Source organism: Anser cygnoides, chromosome 1, assembly GCF_040182565.1.
Source record: "Anser cygnoides isolate HZ-2024a breed goose chromosome 1, Taihu_goose_T2T_genome, whole genome shotgun sequence".
Lineage (NCBI taxonomy): Eukaryota > Metazoa > Chordata > Aves > Anseriformes > Anatidae > Anser > Anser cygnoides.
Genome location: NC_089873.1, coordinates 131249694 through 131272075, shown reverse-complemented (window position 1 = coordinate 131272075; position 22382 = coordinate 131249694). Strand labels below are relative to the sequence as shown.

The window sequence follows — 22382 nt, the reverse complement described above, 5'->3', positions numbered from 1 at the left end:
GGCAGGCAAGGCAATAAGGACTTAACTTAGATTTGCATGTTTGGACTGCTTTTTCTATTTATTTATTTATTTATTTGTTTATGGCATAAGATGTTATATTATCTACCATTTGGACCTACGAATAGCTAGTAAGGTATATATTTTTTCCAGATGTCCTACAGCATTAAACAAACAAAATGCAATAACTGAGGTTAATTTAATGAACGGTAAGTGGCTTTGATCTCTTGCTAATGTGTGAACACAGCAACTACTGTTCAGAAGACATTTTTGACTATGACTCCAAGCATGGTAAAATATCTGTCATGAAGTGTTTTTTTTTTTGCCTGGAGATATGAGAAACGTGTGCGCGTGTGTGAATTTTGTGTAAACAAAACAATGTTCAAGCGGACAGGTTTTCTGGTGGGAGAAAACAGCTGGACCTCAAACTGGAAAAAGAAGAGTAAATTATTTTGGGCATGCACGGTAGGGGGAAAACACCACTTATAATTATTTTTCATGAACTGGTTTTCAGTTTGTTTAAGCACATTTGACTCCGATTCACGGCAAGTTTAGGGTTCTCCTGCAGGAACCACCCGAGCTGACGTGGAGGCATGCAGCTCCCCGTCAGGGCGTTGCACAGGACACAGGAGCAGTCGGTAAGGGCGGTGCGAGGGATGGAGGCAGGGATAACCGTGCGGGCAGCCGAGGGAAGGCAGCATCTCATGCTCCTCCACGGCCTCCCCAGTGGCCAGTCCCCCTTCACACCCGCAGAGACCCTCCCGGACCCCACCGGGGCCGCTCTGCCCCCCGCCCACCCTCAGCCGCGGGGCGCGGTGCTGCGACATGGCGGACCCTCACCCCCCCCCCCGCCGGGCGCGCGCACGCGAGCGCTCACCCCTCATCCCCCCGCTCCCCCCCCGCAAGGCCGCCAGGCGCATGCGCGGCGGCGGGCGCGGAGCTGTCCGCGTGCTGAATTCCCGGCGCCTCATTCCGGCACAGGCGCCGGGGTGCCCCGCAGCCCCCCGCCCTGCTCCCCCCTCCGTCCAGCCGCCCCTCCGTCCCTCCATCCCTCCTTCCACCCGTCCCACCCTCCCTGCCGACAGAGGGGAGAAGCAGACCGAGCCACTAGCCCCCGCCACCGTTCCTAAATACTACTTTTCCAAGCAAAAGGGGGAATAAAACACACCGGCAACAGACTGCTCGCAGCGCTGCTCCCCTTTGCGTGATGCTCTGTGGGTAGTGGGGTTTCCTCTTTGCTCTCCTTTTCTTTTTTTTTTTTTCCTTCCTTTCTCTCTCTCTTTTTTTTTTTTTTTTTCTTTCTCCCTCGCACTAAAACCAAGGCGAGGGAGCGACCAGGTCTGATGCTTTGTCTCCTTTGTGTTGGCTGCTGGAGATGAGCCTAGGCTTGACCTGACCATGATTCCAAGGACTGGCACTTCTTTTTTACCCCCAGTTTGTAGAGATCCAGACCTTCTCTTCCCGACTGCCAAGAAAAATAAACTACTGCTGAATTGGGGAATCTAGGCAGCACCAGCGTACTTTTTCCCTGCATCTCTCTGGAATCGTTTCTGGGATATTTTCCAAAATCATCACAGAAAGCAGGAGGAATGAACCGGCAGCTAGTGAAAATTTTGACAACCTTGTTTGCATTTTTCTTAGAGACAAACCACTTCAGGTAGGTGATATGGTTCTATGTGATGATATTTTTCAGAGGTTATGGAAATCATAACTATAAAGAAACTACGTCACATTAACCTAGTTTGTTTTGCTGTACTGAGAGTATTTCATGTTCATTCTATATAGGCTATCCCTTTTACACTCAGAGACTCGTTGCTTGGTAACAAACACACCAAAAAATCAAGTTTGGGTGATCTATTTTTCATTTCTCTTATTCAGAGACATACGTTGTCACTGATTATCAGTATAGCTAAAAGCAGTTCCTTCAGTTTTTCTTCTGAATTTAATCTCTGCTCCCATCAGAGGTTATGCAGGAAGTTGCTTCGGTTCCCTCCTCTTCAAGCTCTGGAAATGACTGAATCAGTTTTGTCAGGGACATGGTTATTTGAAATTAGAGAGCCAGCCCTCGGATTTTGGGAAAACCCTGGATTAGACCAGTACTATGCCCACTTAAATTATCAGTACATATGACTCTTGCTTTTTTTTTTTTTTTCTTTTTAAATGTTTTATAAGCTTTTGCTTTAGCTATTGACTTTTTGCGGTACAAGGCAAACAGGTCAGTTTTATTAGCCAAAACACCATTTCAGATGAGATTCATTATTATACTACACACAACTGTGTATCTACATGTACACATATAAAGTGTATTTATATGCATAATGATGTATATATACAGTGACAGAGTGAAATAATGCTTATATTAATGAGTTTGTACACACGAGATCACAACACAACTTATAACTAGTGGATTCGGAATGAAAACAGAAGTAATTTATATAGGATCATCCCAGATAAGTGCACTGGATTAATCTTCCAGTTTTTCTTATCTTACCTGAACATTTCTGTGATTTAAGATGGAAATATAATCTATTTTTTATTAAAAATTAAAGATGTTGTAACAGTACTATGTCACTGACAAAAGCAAAAAGAAGCAACTACCCTCTGTATATGGAACCTGAAAAAAGCAGGGAATCACACCTCAAGAATTTGCTATCATTGCTTTTTAACAGTTTTGATTTTTTTTTATAAAGAGGTAAAAGATAAAATATTTGCTTCTAATTTCAGATGCTGACTTGTATATCTATTTTGTTTATACTTACATGTAGATGCACAAAAAAGAACAAGAAACACTCATGAAACTGAGTGGTTCCCTTCGGGTGAATATTTAAATAGAGAATGGTTAAGAAGACAGAGATAGAATTACTTTTTGTATAGCTGAAAGACTATATTGAAACATAAATACTATGACATTGGTTATTTGGGAATCAAGATAATGCTATTTATGATAAAATCTGTGCCCCTGCACACCAAATATTACTATTTCATTACAGTTTCTTTTCCCTTGTGAATGACCTGGGGAAACTCATGAATTCTCTTGCTTTGAAATACCCGATGTGCTTGCAATATGTAATATGATATGTACAGAAAGTTTCACATGCATGGTATGGTACCAGAAGTTTGCTCTTAAAACCTGAAAACAGAGATATGTTCTAAGAGCTTGCATATAAATACCAACTGGTGATAATACTGATCATTTTTATAATTTGATGTTGTTAAAAAAAATAACAAAACTAAACTAAACTAAACTAAAGAAAAACCTTGTTAATATCAGATGTGACCGACTCTGAAACCTTTTTGCCCTCTTGGGGTAGAATCCAGACATTCATTAGCATGATTTCAGTCTTCTTTGGGTGGCATTTGTAAAGAGCAATTAAAAAAAAAATCTATATCCTTTCCAATAGAAAAACAAACAAACATATTTTTCAGTGTTGCTTGGTGAGTGTTGCCAGCTATTGTTTGGAGTTTTATGACCACCTTAAATCACTGTTAACATACATGCATTTTAACTGCATACATATAATTAAAACAATGATATGAAATAGATATCAAAGTTCCTGTGTGATTGTCCTGTACATTAAGATAAATAGTAAATTTAATCTTCTAAAGTCTTAAAACTCTGATAAATTTCTTCCTGAAGCTGAGTTTGTTCTTTTTTGTGAAGAGCAAGTTGTATCCATGCATACTATCTGAAGCTCATTTTTATTTATAGGATAAAGTTTTCTGATGAAAAAATAGATTATATTGCTCTATAAAAATATTAATCATTACATTCACTAGATTGAGACAATTTTATTTAGTCCTCAAATTTCTTCATGACTTGAATGAAACACTAGCTAAATAGTAGCTAATGGTGGCTAATAATTTATTTAGGACGACTTTCTGTAAAGAACATGATTCAAGATCTGGAAAATCCCCCTCACAGACCCTGTCTCCTTCAGATTTTTTGGACAAATTGATGGGAAGGACATCGGGGTATGATGCTAGAATCAGACCAAATTTTAAAGGTAAGTTTTTTAAGACTGCTGATAAATTAATTGTTTACCTTTTGGCCAAAATGTAGTTTTAAGGGTGTTACCTCTAGGTTTTTATTATCTCTTCAATAACTTCAGTTTTCTAATGTGATATTGTCATGGAGATCAGTCATTTCAAGGGAATACTGGGGGAGCAGTGTGGGTGATAAGGATACAGAGCGTGAAAACCCTCTTTTCAAATTTACCTGTACATGACAATAATACTTAGCTGCCAGAGGTTGTTTCTGAAGATCTTACTAATTCCACATAGTAAAAAAGATTTCAGGTTCCCCTCTAAAAACAATTGAGATGATTTGTGCCTGAAATTTTTAAGCCATGAAGAGCCGATCTTCAACATTTCCATGATGAATTGTGATCTTCTTTATAGCAGGCTTCTTTTCCTTCTTTCTGAAAAAAAGGTCTATGCTTGTGATCAACTTGAAGAAAGTAAAATCTTCTTCCCCAAAATAGGGAGGTAGGACTCAGGGTATGCACACAACATTTATCTGGGTAAGGTTGATAACAATCAATTTTTCAGGATCCCTACAAACTTGCAAAAATATATTTTGTTTGGGGAATTTCCACTTTCCCCTTTTCTTCCAAAATTTTGACTGAGTTGAGGAGAATGACCACCACTATTCCAGAAGGCTGTGGACTGGAGGCCTGATTTGCAATCATTGCTATCAGAGCACGTTTTCTTTGCTGTAGACCTTTAAATCCTGGTGGAAGTGAACACAGAATGTCTTTTGGCTTCAAATGAAGAGAGTCTGGAGACAAGTTTTCATTGTAAATATTTAGCATTTTTGGAGAGCTCTCTAATACCACCCAAACAGGCTCCTCTAAGCCAATTCAAAGCTTGGAATGTAGTTCTACTTTGAAAATTAATAAAACTATTCCTTCCTCAATAAGTCTGGTGCCAAAGTACATTTGCACTTGTATCTATTGGCTTTGTTGGCCAAAATGCATGTTTTTCTATACTGATCTTTGTTAGTGATGCTGTGAACATTGATAACGAGTGGAGTAATCATTTCTTAGCCAGCGAATGAACCGTTAGGAAAAAAGGAGCTCACATGTCAATGAGAAATGTGTTTAATTAAATTTAGATCAAAGATCATTTTCTCTCTCTTTCACATGTGCAAATTACAAGACTTGTAATGAAATGTCTTTTTTGACTGCTTATCAGTGAGGAGGAATCTAGTTTGACTTTCAGATCCAAAGGTTTTAAATTAATAAAACTCTAGTCAGACAAGTTTTAAGTATTAATTTCAGAATAGTTTTCAAAATGTTTATTGAGTTCCTGAATTGGAGTCCACATTGGCTTGTAGTAATATTGAATTAGGTTTTTGCATTCATGTAATATGTTTGCATGAATATCAGAGACGTTTCAGAGAATGCAGATAAAGGCAGAAAATGCCTGAGTTGAGATTGTTAAGAACTTCTTCCTACCCTTTTTGTGGGATGGACAGTAAAAGAAGACTTCTGCTTCATCTCTTGTAGCTCAGGTAAAATCAGTGAGACTGGCAGTCATGTACATAGGACAATAAAAATACAGCTCTTTATTTCCCCCAACACATGTCTAAAAGCATTTTGTGAAAAAGGCAGGAGAAGACAGATCCACAGCTTTGTTCCCTTGATGCTCAAGTGGGTAGAGCAGGTACGGTGTGCACAATGTAAGGTGCATGCTGATCTGTTTGACAAATGCTTCTCCCCTCCAAGTCCCATAGTTCATGTTCCCAAGGTGAAGCTGCTGCCTGATGACACTTATGAGTGTTTAATAACAAAGAGTCTGGCATTTCATATATGTATGCTTTTATGACGTCACTTTCTAGTGTGGTGTGGTACTTTGCAGCAGTCTGAACTGACAAACAGATCTGCATTTTTTCATAACTTCACATCTCTGAGCTCTCAGTCGTGAGGGGTATACAAGGTTTTCTTATGAACTAGAGAGTCAAGTCATCTGGGTTTGAACTTCACAGCACAACTGAAAACCTTTTCGGCTGATAACTATTTTTATTAGTCATTATGATGCACACCTATGTTATAGCTGCCCAGGTCTTGTTATTTTTTTCAAAGAATAAAAAGTACTTAATGTTCTATATAACATTTTTTCCTTGTAAAGGATAAGAGCACAGCTGCAAAGAGATAATAAATTTATCTTGATTAGAGTTAAGTATTATAAAGATTTTTTTTTGTACTGAATCTTTATTGTGACCTTAGTACAAATTGTTTCCATTTCTAACATTTATTAGTCTCTGTGAGGTTTTTTTTTTTTTTGGTGATATGCTCTGTTGTACAATACTGATATTTTAAGTCACATAACTCTATTGATGTATGACATATTAAAAGATTACCCAATCTATAACATTTTTTGTATTTTAAGGCAAGAAGTTTTAAGCATAAAATATATCTGTGGGAAGAATAGCTTAAACTAGGGATAAAATATCTGACTTTGTGTATAGTCTGGGGTTAATATCCATTTCCTGTGACTCACAAAAGACATTGTGCATGAAGATAATGTGTTCACTACTCATGTGTTTATCTGACTTTTTCTGCTTTAGACCAGTTATGTATCTTTCTCCTAGTCCACCAGGCATTTTAAAATGTCAGAAAAGTCTGATATTCTTGGAAAGGCAACCGAGTAGAACCCATTTATCTTATACCACTGATTATAGGATAATTAAATGTGTTTTTATGACTAGTCTGAATTACTGGAAAACAGAAAAAAACAGAACCTATTTGATTATTTTGTGAAATAAAGGCAACACATTCTAAAAAGAGAGGAAAATGTTGCTTAATGGAACAAGGTGTATCCAGATAAAGCATTTCATCACTAGTTACTGCTTTTGCCTAACCGGCTCGTGTGAATTAGAACATTCAGGAAGACACTGGGAGAGCAACAGATGAATATATAAACGTTTAGACATCAAGAACACATACCACTGTCTAGCTCTTTTTTTTTTTTTTTCTTCCTAGCAGTGCTGTATAGTGAAAGATCCTTTCTTTTCCTGTCTTTCTCTCTTATACAACCATTGGAGAACACAAAGAATAATTTCTGGTTCTTGTTGACACAGCCTGTGGTCAGATACAGAGCAACCAGGGACTTAGAGAAACTGTCACCCCAATGATCAGCCAGAGAGAAGTGCCAGAATGACGCTCTCAAAATTGCCTTTCTTTAATCACTTTGTCAGATACTTAATGCATGCTTTTCCATCTCACACTTATCTCTTATTGAATTTGAATAGCCTAATAATTTCTGTAAGGATACAGAAGGGAATACTTTTAAATGTAAATATGAAGACTACAAGCTAATACTAATTGAAGTTCCTGAGAGTCCTTCTGTTGACAGCAAACATACACTTGGGGTCCTATGACTTGATTTGGTTTCTTTTTCAATTATAACATCAATTAAGTGTGGCTTACATAAAATAATAAAAAGTGAACCTGCATGATGTTCTTTTTGTGTGCGTAATATCAGTGATATATACTTTTAATGATAAAAAGCAACAACAACAACAATAATCAGAGTGAAGTCTTGTACTTTCTCCATTGCTCTTTTTGTTTTCCTCAACAAAGCCAGAATTAGTGCAGGGCACTTGTGTTATAACACTAGCCAAGAACGTAGTTTTGTGCTGGTAGAAACTAGAGATGGAAAAGTGGTATCATAGATCCCTGTATATTCACCTCAGGCTTCCTGAAGAATACTATATGCAATGCCGTGGTACACAGGATCAACCTACAGCTTAATCACAACGTGAGATGCAAGGCTGATGGAAAGTCAGCTTGAATTTAAGATTTCTTGGCAAGTATTAACCTCCAGAAGATAATAAATTATTTCTGTGTTGTAATACCTTCATCTTCTAAAATCACTTAAAATCTAAAGTAAGCTAGAACTGATCAGATAGAGAAAACTAATGACCCATAGGCATTACTAAGTCCTTTATGCCTAATACTTTAAGAAGTAGATGACTGTCATGCACTGGAGAGAGATGGGGAATTTGTCCCCAGGATCTCCAGAAAATGTTAATAATGACGATGAGAGTAATTTTATTTTTATTGAATTTAATTCTATGTTTTCAGTGCATTCTTTCCCATCGTCTTTTTTTTTTTTTTTTTTTCTTTTTCTGAAGAATATTCTGATTTTCATGGAGTTAGATGGAGATATGTAGCAAGTGTGCCCATCAACATTATCCTCATCACTGGATGGTGCAATGCAGTGTGAACCAACTTGCTCAAAAGCTGCTGCTTTTGAACTCAGAAGTCTTGTTGGAGGGATGTAGTTTGGGCATGTAGTGACTGTAGCTGTAAAAGATTAGTCTGTGATTACAGTGGTGTAATGCCATTCTCGTGCCGAGTCAGTGGGTTTACATCTGAATAATAAACACACGGACTAAGTCATTTACTGAAAATTAGCCTGACAACTGTTACAGGAAATGGCTTATGCACTTTAATACTATAACTCCTTGGCACCAAGGGTCAGTTTTTCCCATGCATTCAAGCCTGTTGCTTGTTTGGCCCCTAAGTTGACCAACAATAAAATATTTGAAAAGGCATGAATAGAAACCACTGAATGACGTTTAAGGGTGAAATGAATGATATCAGGAGTAATACATAAAAGCAGCTTCTATGTACATGCTAAGAAGAGGCACTGTCTGATGAAATTTACCCTAATCTAAACATATGCTTCACAATAAATACCTGTTGGAAAAATAACCTATAAATATATTAAAAGGCTGAAAAATATACATGACATAGACATGGAGCTGGCATGGTTTGTTCTCCAGTGGTTAACAATCCCAATGCCAGACTTTAGTTGTTAACAACCACTGCCCATAGCATCAGATGCAGTGAGTATTCTACATTGGGCTACTTTCCAGAGTTGAGGCTCAAAAGGCCACATCCAGTAGAAGCTCAGATCAGAATTAGGCAAGACATCACATAGGAGGGAAGTGCACCCTACTGATGAACATGATAGGGCATATGCAGAAGGTTTATTGTAGGCGGAGGGAAGACGCCTGGCCAGTTTTTGGAAGCAGCCACGCTGTTACACTCCTTAAACACAGGTTTCCTGAGATGTGTGCATATCCATTATTAGGGAGGTATGCTTATGATTTACTTTCATCTTTGAAACAGGCCTCTCACTGTAAAGGTAGATGCTATATGAGATGCTGTATGAGGATATCCTGCCCACAGAATATCATGGTTTTTTATTTTTATTTTATTTTTTAGGGTTTTTTTTGTGTGTGTGGGGGGGGTTGTTTTTGTTTTTGTTTTGGTTGGTTGATTGGTTGATTGTTTCTGTTTGTTCGTTTTGTTTTATTTCTTCAACTGTAGAAAAGTAGCTATGAAACTGATGTTCTGTCACTGCTCTAGACATGCATGTTTTCATGCAGAAAGCTTTCCACTGCAATTATGTGAGGAACCTTTCAATTGTGCTTCTTTTATAAATCCTTGGAAAGAGGGCTATGGAAGTCATCCTTCTCCCCATCTCTTTTAGTTTCGTGTTCTTTCCCAGAACATCAGCAGGCTATGGGAATTTCATAGCTAGTTAGGTTATGTCAAGCCTACTAGACAAGTGGGGCCAGACAGCAAGCTCAGGTAGACTCCCTGACTACCTACACTGCTTATGTGTTTGCTTATTCCCTGAATCTCTTTCTGAGCTTCCTCCAAATAGCTTCCTTCCCTCCAAAGCAAGTTTGAAAGGCTGTGAGCTTGCAGCAGTGTAAGCACAATGTTGCTTGACCTCCGGGCTAAGGATCTGTCCCTGGTTTTCTCTTATATTTAGAAGGTTAGCCATGGTCATTCATGTTGTGTTGGTGTGTTGCTTTTATTTAGTACCAGTGGTTTAATTAAGAGATATCAATGGATTTGGCAGTAGTCATGGAATATTGGTCTGCTGCTGCATAAACTGCCAAGGGGATTTATGATAAACAAATGTTAAAGCAGATCCAAAGTCTTTTGATATCTGAACAGGAGACACTATTGTTCTCACCATGTTCTAATTTAATTGTGTTATTTTCATTATTTCCAGTGTCGGGTTTAGATTTAAATATCTTATGTAGTTGAAGCCAATGCCCTGGGGTCAGTAATTAAGTGTCTTGTTATGTTTCGGCTGTCTTAAAAAACATTCCATTTATATATAGAATATATAAAACATGTACACTTGATTTACTACAACATTTGTAAACTGCAAAATCTATTCCATACAGTGATACAGTAACTAGGAATATGTACACATAAAGCAGAAATGTGCAGTTTTATTAGGCAGATTCATTATTTTAATCCTCCCCACCCCCCAATATGAATATAAATCTCTGATTAAGTCATCAGAAAGTGTATGTTTGATACTTCAGCTTCCAAATATGCATTTCACAGTCTTTCACAGAAATAAATTATTTTAATGGTCTGCAGAGAAGAGTCCTCTAAATGATGCAGACAAGGTGGTACAGGGTCTAACACAGCTTTCAAATGAAGAGTATTCAATGGCATAAATAGCTATCTGCCGATCTCATTTAGACAAAATCCATGGTTAAAATGAAAGCGTACAGAAATATAAAGGTTACAATTCTAGAAAGCATGAGAGATCACCAAGTATTCAGTTACTTGATCCAGGGAGAAAATGCAAGGGGAACATGGCTTTTTAACCTTGTAGCTGGTTGTCTAAGAGTCTTGACCATTTTGATATAGTGCGCAGATGTGACTGTTGTAACCATCTCATGCTGTGGTCAGTTGACATACCTGTTACAGAAAAAGTTGTAAGGACAGGAATCGGAAACCAGCACTTCTCTCACTCTTCCCAATAATTACTCTGACAGCTAAGATACAAATTTTCATGAGTTCAGTTTCTCTCTTTCTCCAAATATTGTATCCTAAGCGCTTTGCTGCACAATAAGGTGACTTCAGAACACCATCTTCACCTATTAACTATTTTAAAAAGTGACCATAGCTGCACTTTGGGATTAATCCTATTCACTATCAATATGAGATGACAGTGAGAGATTTCCCTCCCCAGTTCCCAAGAAACCCATAGACTTGTAGCTTAGGAGGTGCGAGTTTGCATCCCTTCGATCTGAGGTATGCATAGAAGATCCTAGAAATGACTCCTTCTGCATGGAATTTCCCAATGTCTTGTTATTAGCTGCAAAGCTGGCTGTGTTTAAGAAAGAAAGACTGAAATTCTTGCTTGCTCTTTCAAAGATTTTATATGTTGCAGAGTAATGATCTGAACTGTGGATACTGAATGAAGTACCTAAACCTTACTGAGGAGGACTCAGAGGGACCACCAATGCATCAGAATTACAGCCGCTTCTACCTGTCCCAGGACTAAGATTTTGTTGGCTACAGCAAACAGTGGCCTGTCCAGGGAAGCACAGTAGTGTTATGATGCTCTTCTCTGAAAGCTAATACACCTACCTTTGTGTTTCTGTCTCTCCAAAGCTCAGAAATGCATGGAAGAAACTGGGCACATCTGAGACTAGCTGAGTTGTGGGCAGTTTCTCTTGAAGAATAGTGACTGATATTCAATTGATAAAGTTATTCTGTCCCGGACACATGCCTATGTTATCTCCTTTGTTTTTGTACTTAAGGAAATACAGGTGAGAAGAAGCCAAATGCTTTCCTTAAACCAGCATAGTTAGGGAAAACCTAAGATTAAAATTTACCAGATCAATATGTGTTACATTAGGCTGTCTCTAATGACTACATTCCCAATGTGTGTTGTCTTCATGTCTTCATCTTAGGTTACAAAACTGTTTTATCAGGACTGCTCCTTCCTGTGCTGTTTAGTGTGTTTAATAAAGAATAAGTCCTAAATCATAAATAAAATAATAACAACATTTTGGCAGGAATACTGCTATAACCTCTAACACTGAAATTTAAAGCAATATCTCACTCTGTTGAAGAGATGCATGCAAATTACATGAATTAGATCAAACCAACATAGGATGTGAAAACTGCATTCTGTCAGGATGTGAATATAGCCTGTTGCCTATGCATAAATTCATGCACAAACCAAAATGCACATGTGGCCATTCCACATAAGAACTTCAGACTGCAGCAATTGTCCTTTGCAGACTGTGACGTCCTATCAGATGGAGAAGTCTGTGGTATTAAAAACCTTTGGTCAGTCTGGTTATAGGAGCCATCCTAAAAATAATAATCTGGGAGAATTTTACAGACATTTGGCTCCATAATACTGAGAATGATTTTGCATTCTTTGGCTCCTTATCCCTGAAAATTTTATTTTATTTTACTTTATTTTTTATTTTTTCACACTTCTGAGGTGGGTTTTGCGTGGGGTAAAGCCTGAACAATCTGTTAAAAACAGTTTCTAAGCACACACACACACACACACATATATATATATATTTCCTGTATAAGAAAAACTTTGTAGACTTATCAAAATTATAAACAGTTAGGGACAGATTCCATATAGGCCAGTAAGCTCCTCAGTGTGAATATAGTCTCATATGGGCAACTTTGTAATAGACTCCTACTTAACATGGATATTGGTCATAGAAACTGTAAAAAGATTGTACTCTGACCCTGCAATGAACTTTATGTCAGCAGAGCTTTGGGCCTGTTAAACCATGTGATGGTCCTCTCAGTGATGCAGTGAGCATCCTGCATTGAAGAGCTTATCATTTCCTTACTACAGGTGATTTGGCATTAATAAAAAAGTAAGCCAGCCAGTTTATAAGGTGCTTATTTTCTAGGCTGGTGAAGAGTTCTCATTTCCTCTTCCATTTTTCAAGCCATTTTATATACAGAGTTCCTCGATGACTGAAAAATTGCTGGTTAAAGACATCCAAGAAGTGCCTTAATCATAGGATTATAGAATGGCTTGGGTTGGAAGGGACCTTAAAGACTACTTAGTTCCAATACCCTTGCCATAGGCAGTGGCATTACCCACTAGATCAGGTTGGCCAAGGCCCCATCCAACCTGGCCTTGAACACCTCCAGGGATGAGGCATCCACAACTTTTCTGGGCAACCTGTTCCTGTGCCTCACCACCCTCTGTGTGAAGAATTTCTTCCTAAAGTCTAATCTAAATCTATCCTATTTTAGTTTAAGAACATTCTCCCTTGTCCTGTCATTATCTACCCAAGTAAAGAGTCCCTCTCCATCTTTTTTATAAGACCCCTTTAGGTACTGAAAGGCCGCAATGAGGTTTCCCTGGAGCCTTCTCTTCTCCAGGCTGAACAGCCCCAGCTCTCTCAGCCTTTCCTCATAGGAGAGGTTCTCAGCACTCTGACCATTTTGTGGCCCCCCCTCTGGACTCCTTCTAACATGTCTACATCTTTCTTGTGCTGAGAGCCCAAACCTGCATGTAGTACTCCAGGTAAGGCCTCACAGGGGCAGAGTAGAGGGGGCCTAAAGGAGGTCTTGCAGATCCTTTTTTGTTATTCAGGATGTGGGAGACAACATAGCAGGTTCTCAGAGGGAGACAAGATTTGTAAAGAGAGGGTACAGGAGACTGAGCTAAATGTACAACAGAACAGCTGATGGGTCAGGAGGGAGGAATTAATTTCAGAGTAATATTCTGCATAGATTGTATGGAAATGAGTGGAACTAGGAGGTCAAAAATGGGAGTTCCCAACAGCTGAAATGTTTAAAAACAAAAAGAAAAATATTAGTGCTAGGTGTGGTGAATATATGTGGTTTTGTCTCTGACCCGTTGCAGATTGCCATCTGTATCAGCTCCTGACCTTTTCTGTTGTCATTTGTCCCTATGCCTGAGCCATCTCATTTGTCTAAATCCCATTGTTCATCTGTGTTCCATACATCATTTGGTGCATAATTCCCTAGCGACAATAAATCAATGTCTGGTCAGTAATGTTAGTCAACCAAACTGCTCTTTTTCTTGAACTCCTGCATATGCCTTCTGACAGTAAAGCAAGGAACATTAGGGAGATGTTAAAAGAAAAGCTGGCAGAATTATGAAATAAGGTGAGTGTCCAAGGCTCAGAAGAATAAAAAGGGAGTTAAAATATATTCTGAGACCTCTCTGAATACAGGCAGTGATATTGACCAAGATCTATATTTGAGACTGTACCTATTGACACATGTAACTAAGCTTCCGTCAGTTTCTGTGGTGCAAGATCAGAATCACAGAGAAGGAACAAAGGAAGAAATATTTAGAGAAAACGGAATAGGATACCTTTTATTATTATTAATAAATGTTTTGAGGAGAGTATGCAGAACAGAACAAAGCAGTTAATTCTGACTGAAAATAAAAGCCTAGACTGGGTTAACAGAATTTCAGTATTATTATTAATACTTTTTTTTTTTTTTCCATTAAGCAGATCTTTCCTCCTGCTTTCTCCTCTCAGTGCATATTTTTTATCTTGTGTTTCCATGTGGTCTCTTAGATGAATTGGCTACAGTGAATTTGTAAAATATTATTAAAAATAAGATTACCCAGGAAGAGTTTGACTGACCCTATGCAGGAATGCAGATTTCATGACTAAAGATGTAATACCATATTTTATTTAACCACATTAAGGAGTGTCCCAGGCCTCTGAACACATTAGGCAGTTCACATGCTGATCAGCAGCAAAGAGCTGTCTTCATTAATGCAAAGCAAGCAAGCAGTTTCTCAGAACCAGGTGCAAGGAGCATCTCTGCTACCTGCTCCCAGTGAGGCTGAGAGCCTCTGCTTTCCATTTGCTCATGTTAGTGAAAATTACTTGGTGATAAAAAACAAAACAAAATAAAAAAAGTAGGTGCCTGGATATTTTCATCCCATAAGAAAAGCTAACAATTCAATTTCACCAGAAAGTACCCATTTCTGTCTTGCACTGGAGGAACAAAGACTTCAGATATAAATGCCTTGCAGTGAGGTGCTGGTCACTCCTCAGAATGGAAAGACATGAGAGAAGAGAGGAGAGCTCAGAGGAAAAAAAAAAAAAAAAGATGGACATATGAAGAATTAAAGCATTTATTTGAATATTTTCAAAGTTGACATAAGTACTAAAGTACCTTTGCAGTGCAGGCTTCTAGTTCCAATAGGAAATTTTTGGATCAAAGATTTCATATTCACTTTTTTTTCTTTTTTTTTTTTTTTCTTTAAATTTGTTTCCACAGACTCATTTGCACATGCAAGATTTTAGCTTTGGCATTGGCTGCACTCAGTCACAAGTGTGACAGGCTTGTGTAGAAATATCTCAGCTAGCTTTCAAGTAATTTGCTCAGAGGTGCTTTGTGCCACATAGAGATGATACAGAGCTCAGCAGGAGCTATAATGCCTGAGGTTACTGGCCTCCAGTGAATTCCAACCTGCCACGACTGCACTGGTAGCAGCCCTCAAACTGCCTACGTGAAAGTCAGCTCCAGTGCCTTTATATGATCCATTGTGTCTGTTATTGCTACATATTCTTTGTAGACTAGCTCAGGTTAGCTGGGTAAATCAGGAGCATGTCAACTGTTTAAAGGGCTTTTCACTTCTGAGCTCCTGGTTTGGGGAGTGAAATGAAATAGTGCCTGAAAATTGTTCTTGTGCGGTGTCTGTTAGATAATCTGCATGGAAATATCCCACTGCACCCCAAAGCTGACAGTAATACATGTTTCTGTTATCAGCCTTAGCAGAAAGAGCCAGGGAAGAATGAACACGTCATATGGACTATCCTGTAATACCAAATGCAGAGCTGAAGAGGTTTTGTAGCATGAGACTCACCTTCCTCTTCCAGCGCTGGGTCTGAGGACAGAGGCATTCCTTTAGTGTAAGGCATGCCAATCCAACAATTTTCACAGGCACTTTAAGGCACAAAAAGTGCATCTTAGCAGGGATTTTCCTCCTGTGATGTGCTGATGGGATTTTAGCAGCATGACTTCTGTTACATTCAGCAATAGTCCCACAGCTGAAAACTCACATACCACTTCAAAAATTGATTGCTTACTGTTTGACCTCAGACTATGTCAGTGCATATATGGATGGCTTTAGCTCTACTTACCTCAGAGACCTTTTATTTCTGTGACTCATTCTGTAATCACCTGAATCTGACAATCACTGGAGTATTTGTCTTGTAAGTCTCCAGTGGTATTTTAAGAAAAGCTTTCAATTTTGGAATGTGACGTGCCCTTTTTATATCCATGTAATGTTGTAAGGCTGCATTTTTGCTCAGATGTTTTCTGAAGTTAAACAAATGAAGGAAGCAGCTTAAATTTTGGTGTAAAAGAAGAGTTGTCTTGATGCCATTTTGTATATTTATATGTGTGTGTGTGCCTACATGTGCACTTCCGGAAATAGGCAGAGATACAAAAACTAGGGAAAAAATGTACTTAAGGCGTTCCTTTAACTGTAATGCTTTCGTGCTGGTTCTGTTTAGTGTTACCTACTTTGGGCAGAGCATTCTGTGTGTCCTCCACTCTACAGGTATCACTGCAATAAGTGGCATTGCTCAAATATATTCTTTAACTACTTGGTAGTATTTGGGCTCAGTAATATCCATGGGCATGAGATTCCTAAAGAGGCTTTAGGCACCTAAATTTGTCTGCAGATTTGGCTCTGGATCTGTCAATGCTTTTGTGGCTCTTGGACTTCTCCTGTTGTTCATAAATGTATATTGACTTCACAGAATACAATTCTGTATTCAGATGCAAGAGTAAGCACACAAAACTGTTGCTACATTCCCACCAGGAGACATGGCATTCTCAGCAAGCTAAGTTATTATCTATGACAGATGAACTTTCAGAGTATGTTGGTTTTAGCTTGATGAAGCAGAACAATAATTTTGTTTTTATTTTATTTTATTTTCCCCAGTAAATTGCATCAGGGCAAAGTACCATACAATTGCTGTATTGCAGAGGTTTCTGAGATCTCTGCCCTTGTGAGGTTCCTTTTTTATTTTATTCATTTGTTTAATAGACAAAATTGCCATCAATGAATAATAAAATTGATGTAAGCATAATAATTTCTGTGTAATGTTGGATTGTGGTGAACACATCTAAAGAAAAAGGGCTAATTTGTTTTCTTGGCATGATTATGCTTAGGGAGTTAGGGTGATGTGCCCCACAGAAGTCCTATAGAAAAACAATGTCCTTAATGAAAAAGCATCACTCCCCAGCAATAAACGTCACCTAGATTTTCAAGCCTTAGGGTGACTATGTTGTCCTGGTGTTATTAGTTTTGCTTCTTATGACTGATATATTTCCTTTGCTGGTAAGACACAAATGAGATGATGGAGGAAAGATGGGGGAAAATGTTGGTTTTGCCTGAAGGCAGAAGAAAAGGGAAAGGGAGAAGGAGGCTCACCTTGGTACTTGAAATAAAGACCACTTGTGGTGTGGTTCCTGCTTTCTTAACAAAAACCTAAGTAAACTTCTTAAATCATGAGCTTTTTCTCACCAGGGTTTGGACTAGATATTTAGGCAGAACATTGAAAACATGTGTACAAGCTGATCTGCGTCTGGAGTATCTTCAGGACCCCTGTGCCTCAGGGGAATTTTTCCAGCACATCAAAGCCCCCTTTCTTTCCTTGGCTATGTATCCATGGTCCCTGGCCACAGGACTGGCTGAGACACATTTGATAGCACTTTTCCAGTCCTTACCCTGCCTGCTTCACTCTGAGGAGGGAGGAAGCTTGAAGAATAAATAACTTGCTCCTGCCTAATGACCATGGCAAGCTGTGGTGTCCCAGCAGCAGATCAGTGTTGCTGCCTGACATACAAGGATGTGCCTGCAGGGCCATGAAGATATGCGTTGTGAAGCTCTTGAAGTGGTAATTCAGGTACATGTAGTACTGCAGCTGCAGAAGCAGAGCCCTCCATGGGAGTTGGCTGTTCCTGGTCTCATGAGGACTGTGCTGGATGTCGGAGGCTGTTCGGTTTGGTGGAGGAGAAATGGTTGCTAAAACACTGCCTGCTTCCAGAACTGGCAACTTAAAAAACTGTCTTCAAAAATCTTACTCCTCTACCCTGCTGTACTGGTATCTGTGTTACCAGCGCTCAGGTCAGCATGTATGTCCTCTTCCTGCCCTCAATCACATTTCACTCCCTTCTTATTTAAGCTTGGATGTGAAATCCCCACGCCACTGATGAGGTGACACCCAGTCCCTAGTGCGATCACTGTTCCCTCACTTTGCCTTACGGTCCTGGTTCTGGATCCCTGCTTTATCCTTACATTCAGAAGGGATTGATTTTAATCTTTTCAAAACAGTCTTGATCCTTATCCTGCTCTCTATGGCATGAGGAGAAAGGCAGTTCAGTTCAGCTTTCTCACTAATATACAGAATTAAATAGATTATCCAAGATAATGGCAAAGCACTTGTTCCATTGGCACATGTGCCAAAGTCAGAAGGTGGACCAAAAAATACTGTTTAGAGAAAAAGATGGAAGATTTGGACTTAAGATTCTTAATAGATCTGTCAACATCTTGCCAAAATTTTTACTTTCATTCCATGAGAGAGTTCTGGTTCATTATCTCTAATTTTGCTTCCATGCCTCTCTGCTTTGCCCAGAGTTCTCTGTGTGTGTACCTGTATGTCTCTGTGTGTGTGAACTGTATTTTAGTTTGCCTTACGAAACTGACAATTGTGCAGGTATTGTTTTAAATCTTTTATATAGACTAGACTAGACTAGAATAGAATAGAATAGTTCAGTTGTAAGGGACCACCAAAGACCATCACGTCAAACTGCCTGAGCACTTCAGGGCTAACCAGCAGTTAGGGCACGTTGCTGAGGGCATTGCCCAAATGCCCCTTGAGCACTGACGGGCACGGGGCAGCACCCAGCTCCCCAGGAAGCCTGTTGCGGTGTGTGACCACCCTCACGGCAAAGAAACGTTTCCCGATGCCCAGCCTGAACTCCCCGGCGCAGCTCTGTGCCATGCCCGTGCCCTGCCAGCGGGTCCCAGGAGCGGAGGCCGGCGCCTGCCCCTGCGCTTCCCCTCCTCGGGAGGCTGCGGAGAGCAGCGAGGTCGCCTCTGGGCCTCCTCTCCTCCAGGCTGGGCAGCCCAAGTGTCCCCAGCCTCCCCTCACAGCACATGCCTTCCAGCCCTGCCGCCAGCTGTGCTGGCCTCCTCTGGGCGCTTTCAGGGACCTCAGCAGCCTTTCTGTGCTGCGGAGCCCAGAACTCTTGGTATTGTGGAGCACACAATATTCAAGCTGAGGCTGCACCAACACTAAATATAGTGGGAAAATCACCTCTTTTGACCGGCTGGCTGTGCTGTGTTTAATGCATTTGCCAAATGCAGTATGATTATAATTTTCCTAACATAGACATTTTAGCAATAAGGCTGAAGTTAATGTGAAGAGCAAAAGGCTGCCAGGTGCAGCCCAGAAACAATGTGCCAAATACACAGAGTCGAGGTGGACGAGATAATACAGATATGGTTATTTGTGGTTAGAATGATGTCCAGTGGAAGAGTGCAAGTAAGTCTTCCATGAACCTGCCAAATGAAGGAAGCTTTGGGGTCATGTGTTAACCAAATTTGAGAATATTGATCAAAAGCTGCAGTTAGCAGTTGGACTGGTCTCAGCTTACAGCTTTCAGCACTCACCAGTCAACAGTGGTACTCCCTCAGACTGTGAGATGGATTTGCCCCCTCTGGCAGATGACAGGGAAAGGATTCACTCTCCAGCCAGACAGTGGCAAGGTCACAGCAGTGCACCTTTGGTACAGGAGCTATGAAGCAATATACCAAAGCAAATATAGGGGGATATTCAATATACTCAGGGTTTCTTGCGGATGAGTATTGAGGACTTTCTGTGAGTGTTAAGTGCCCTGAAGTCACAGGAGGGGTATGACGTATTACAATGTCAGGCCTTATTAAGAAGACAGTCTATTGGAGAGTCACATCAACTGGCAACAGCAACACACCGTACAGGGAAGCAGGGGAAGGGAGTTGCAGGGAACATAAATGATATCTTGTTTGCTTGTCAGAATACCAGACGCCTTCTTTCTGGTGGATTTGTACATTAGCTACCCGGGGGTTATTTTTTGGCCTGAGTACTTTTATGAAATAGGCATTTTTCTCATGACTTAAAAATGACTTTGGCAATCTCAAATGTGCCTGAAAGGCACCTAGACTGCTTGCTTGTTCATTCTAGGTGACAAAAATAAGCAGTAAAAAAAGTTTGCTTATAAAGTATATTTTGCTTAAATTTGTAGAGGTTATATCAACTCTTTTGAGATTTTAGGCAACAAAATCATATTAAATGTGTTCTTTACCTTTGAAAAATTTTAGATTGTGTTCACAAACCTTGGATTTACTTCACAGAATTTTACTGCTTTCATTTTAAATGAGCTATTAGATTAGAAAAGTCTGATAGAATGGAGGGTGAGTGTGTGAAAAGTTTCTTGGGAAAAAGTGATGTGGTGTGCCCTCTTTAAACAACACATCTTCCTTAAGACATACAACACCTGTACAACCTCTTCCCATTGGAATAATTGCATCAACTTCTATAGGAAAAAAAAATAAAAATAAAATCAATAGACAAAATAAAAAAAGCATTGCAAACTTCAGTGCTCAGATATTTTTTTTCCTTTTTTTTTTACTTCATTTGGTCCATGTTTCCTATGCACATTTACTAAACCCACCACTAACAGAGTGACTTTAAGAGAAAATTGGGCTCTTTGCTCAGAATCTGTAAATTATATGGTGAGATGTCATTTTATAAGATCATTTACTAAGTACCTTCTGTTCTCATATGATTATAAATCCACCATTACACCTCTGATATTTAAAAACAAATATAAATGACCAGGAAAAAAGACTGATAACTCACCAATAACTCTCAAGATAATTTTGAGAATGAAGGGAATGTGACCGATTTTATTGGCAGTACTTATGTTTACTGAGTTCTTATACAGCTCCACATCTAGCAGCAGAGAGAAGGTAACAGATGTTATGCAGTTGAGTACTGAAACGGAAGGAAATATTTGCTTTGTTATAAGATATGATACTGTAGCATGTAACCATTCAGTGTACGGATGTCCTGCATTCTGTGGTATAGTAACAAATCCCTTAACACATGTAATTGTGTTTATCTGAGCTTACCCGGTTTCCATTGTCACTTAGGAACTGAAACCTGGGGTGCTCACACGTGATAGTTTTGGCCAGACAATGTTGTAAGGTTGAAGAGAAGGTGACACAAGGCATGGAAAATACTGAAGTACTCAATGGCTTCTTCATCTTGGTCTTTATTGATAAGGCTGGTGATCACTAATCCCATGCTCCTAAAACCTGTGGGCAAGTCTGGAGCAAGAGTTGTACTCAAAGAGTTGTGATCAGCAGCACAAAGTCCATCTGGGGACCAGGCAATGCTGGTGCACTCCAGGGGTTGATACTGGGCCTACACTATTTAACATCTTAATTAATTACCTGGATGATGGGACAGAATGCACCCTCAACAAACTTGCAGGAGATATAAAACAGGGAGGAGTGTTTATTACACCAGTGCATTATGCCACCATTTAGAAGGAATTTGAGAGGTTGTAGAGATGGACCAACAGGAAATTCATGAAGTTTAGCAAGGGGGAATGCAAACTCATGCTCCTGGGGAGGAACAAGGCCATGCACCTGCAAGTTCACCAACATAGTTCATTGGAATTTAACAACCTTAAAATATATTACTGTTGTGTGTTTTCTTCACAAAGGCAGGAAATTTGTTTCCTGGAAGGTGGGTAGTCAAGCACTCAGAAAGATGATACTGTAGCATTCTGCACTACTGTGTGTCACTAAGCACATCACTTTGTCTTTCCATTCTTCAAAAAATTAATAAAACATAATAATTAAATCATTTGTAAACAATTTTTGATGTAAAGGTGGAACTGAATATAGGTAATTATGTTTTGTGCACTGTTTTTTTTTTAATTATTTTTTTAAAATATAGGGAAAGTTGTGTGATTAAAATAGTAATGAGGAAAAAAAAAGAAATATATTTGATACTAAATGTTTATATCAACTTTTGTGTCACTAAAATTCAGGCATTTAGCAATAATCCATTTTAATTCAGTTGTGAACCCCTGTTTATTTCATCAAGCCTAAAAATCTAAGGGGCTAATAGAAAACTAATTAAATATTAAGTCCCCATTCATTCTGCTACACATCAGTGCCTGCTAAATAGCAGGAAAGGAGGTGGAAGGGAAGAGATTACAAACAGCTGCCTAATGACAGCTGTGTCAAGCCAAAACAGATATTGCTAAAATATTTTGTTATAGCAAGGCGGACAACTCCATATCAGATGCATGAAGACCTGCTCTTCTAAGTCCTTTTCCAGTAGACTGGAATCAATACGAAAAGGGGTCCTTGTTGGGAATTTCAGTGCCAAGCTGTTAGACATGGAGTGGGATAGATATGGAGAGAGAATCTTCCAACTGTAAGTCTGAGAGAAAGGGAATGAGGAGTGTTTGCAATGCTGTAATGTATCCTGCACTGGA

At 39.3% G+C, this 22382-nt stretch overlaps 1 protein-coding gene across 6 annotated transcripts in view; it reads left to right on the top strand.

The window, feature by feature from the left end:
• The first annotated feature begins 948 nt into the window (after positions 1–948).
• The window catches only part of GLRA2 (glycine receptor alpha 2), a 131393-nt gene continuing 109959 nt past the window's right edge, over positions 949–22382 (top strand). Inside the window, exons 1-2 of one of the 6 annotated variants that reach the window (XM_013200127.3) lie at positions 949–1654; positions 3868–4001. In XM_013200127.3, coding sequence (XP_013055581.1) covers positions 1587–1654; positions 3868–4001 — 202 coding nt within the window. In that variant the 5' untranslated portion in view covers positions 949–1586. Of the gene's footprint in view, positions 1655–3867; positions 4002–22382 lie in introns of those variants that run through there. The other 5 variants (XM_013200130.3, XM_013200126.3, XM_013200129.3 and 2 more) reach the window with 5 other exon arrangements.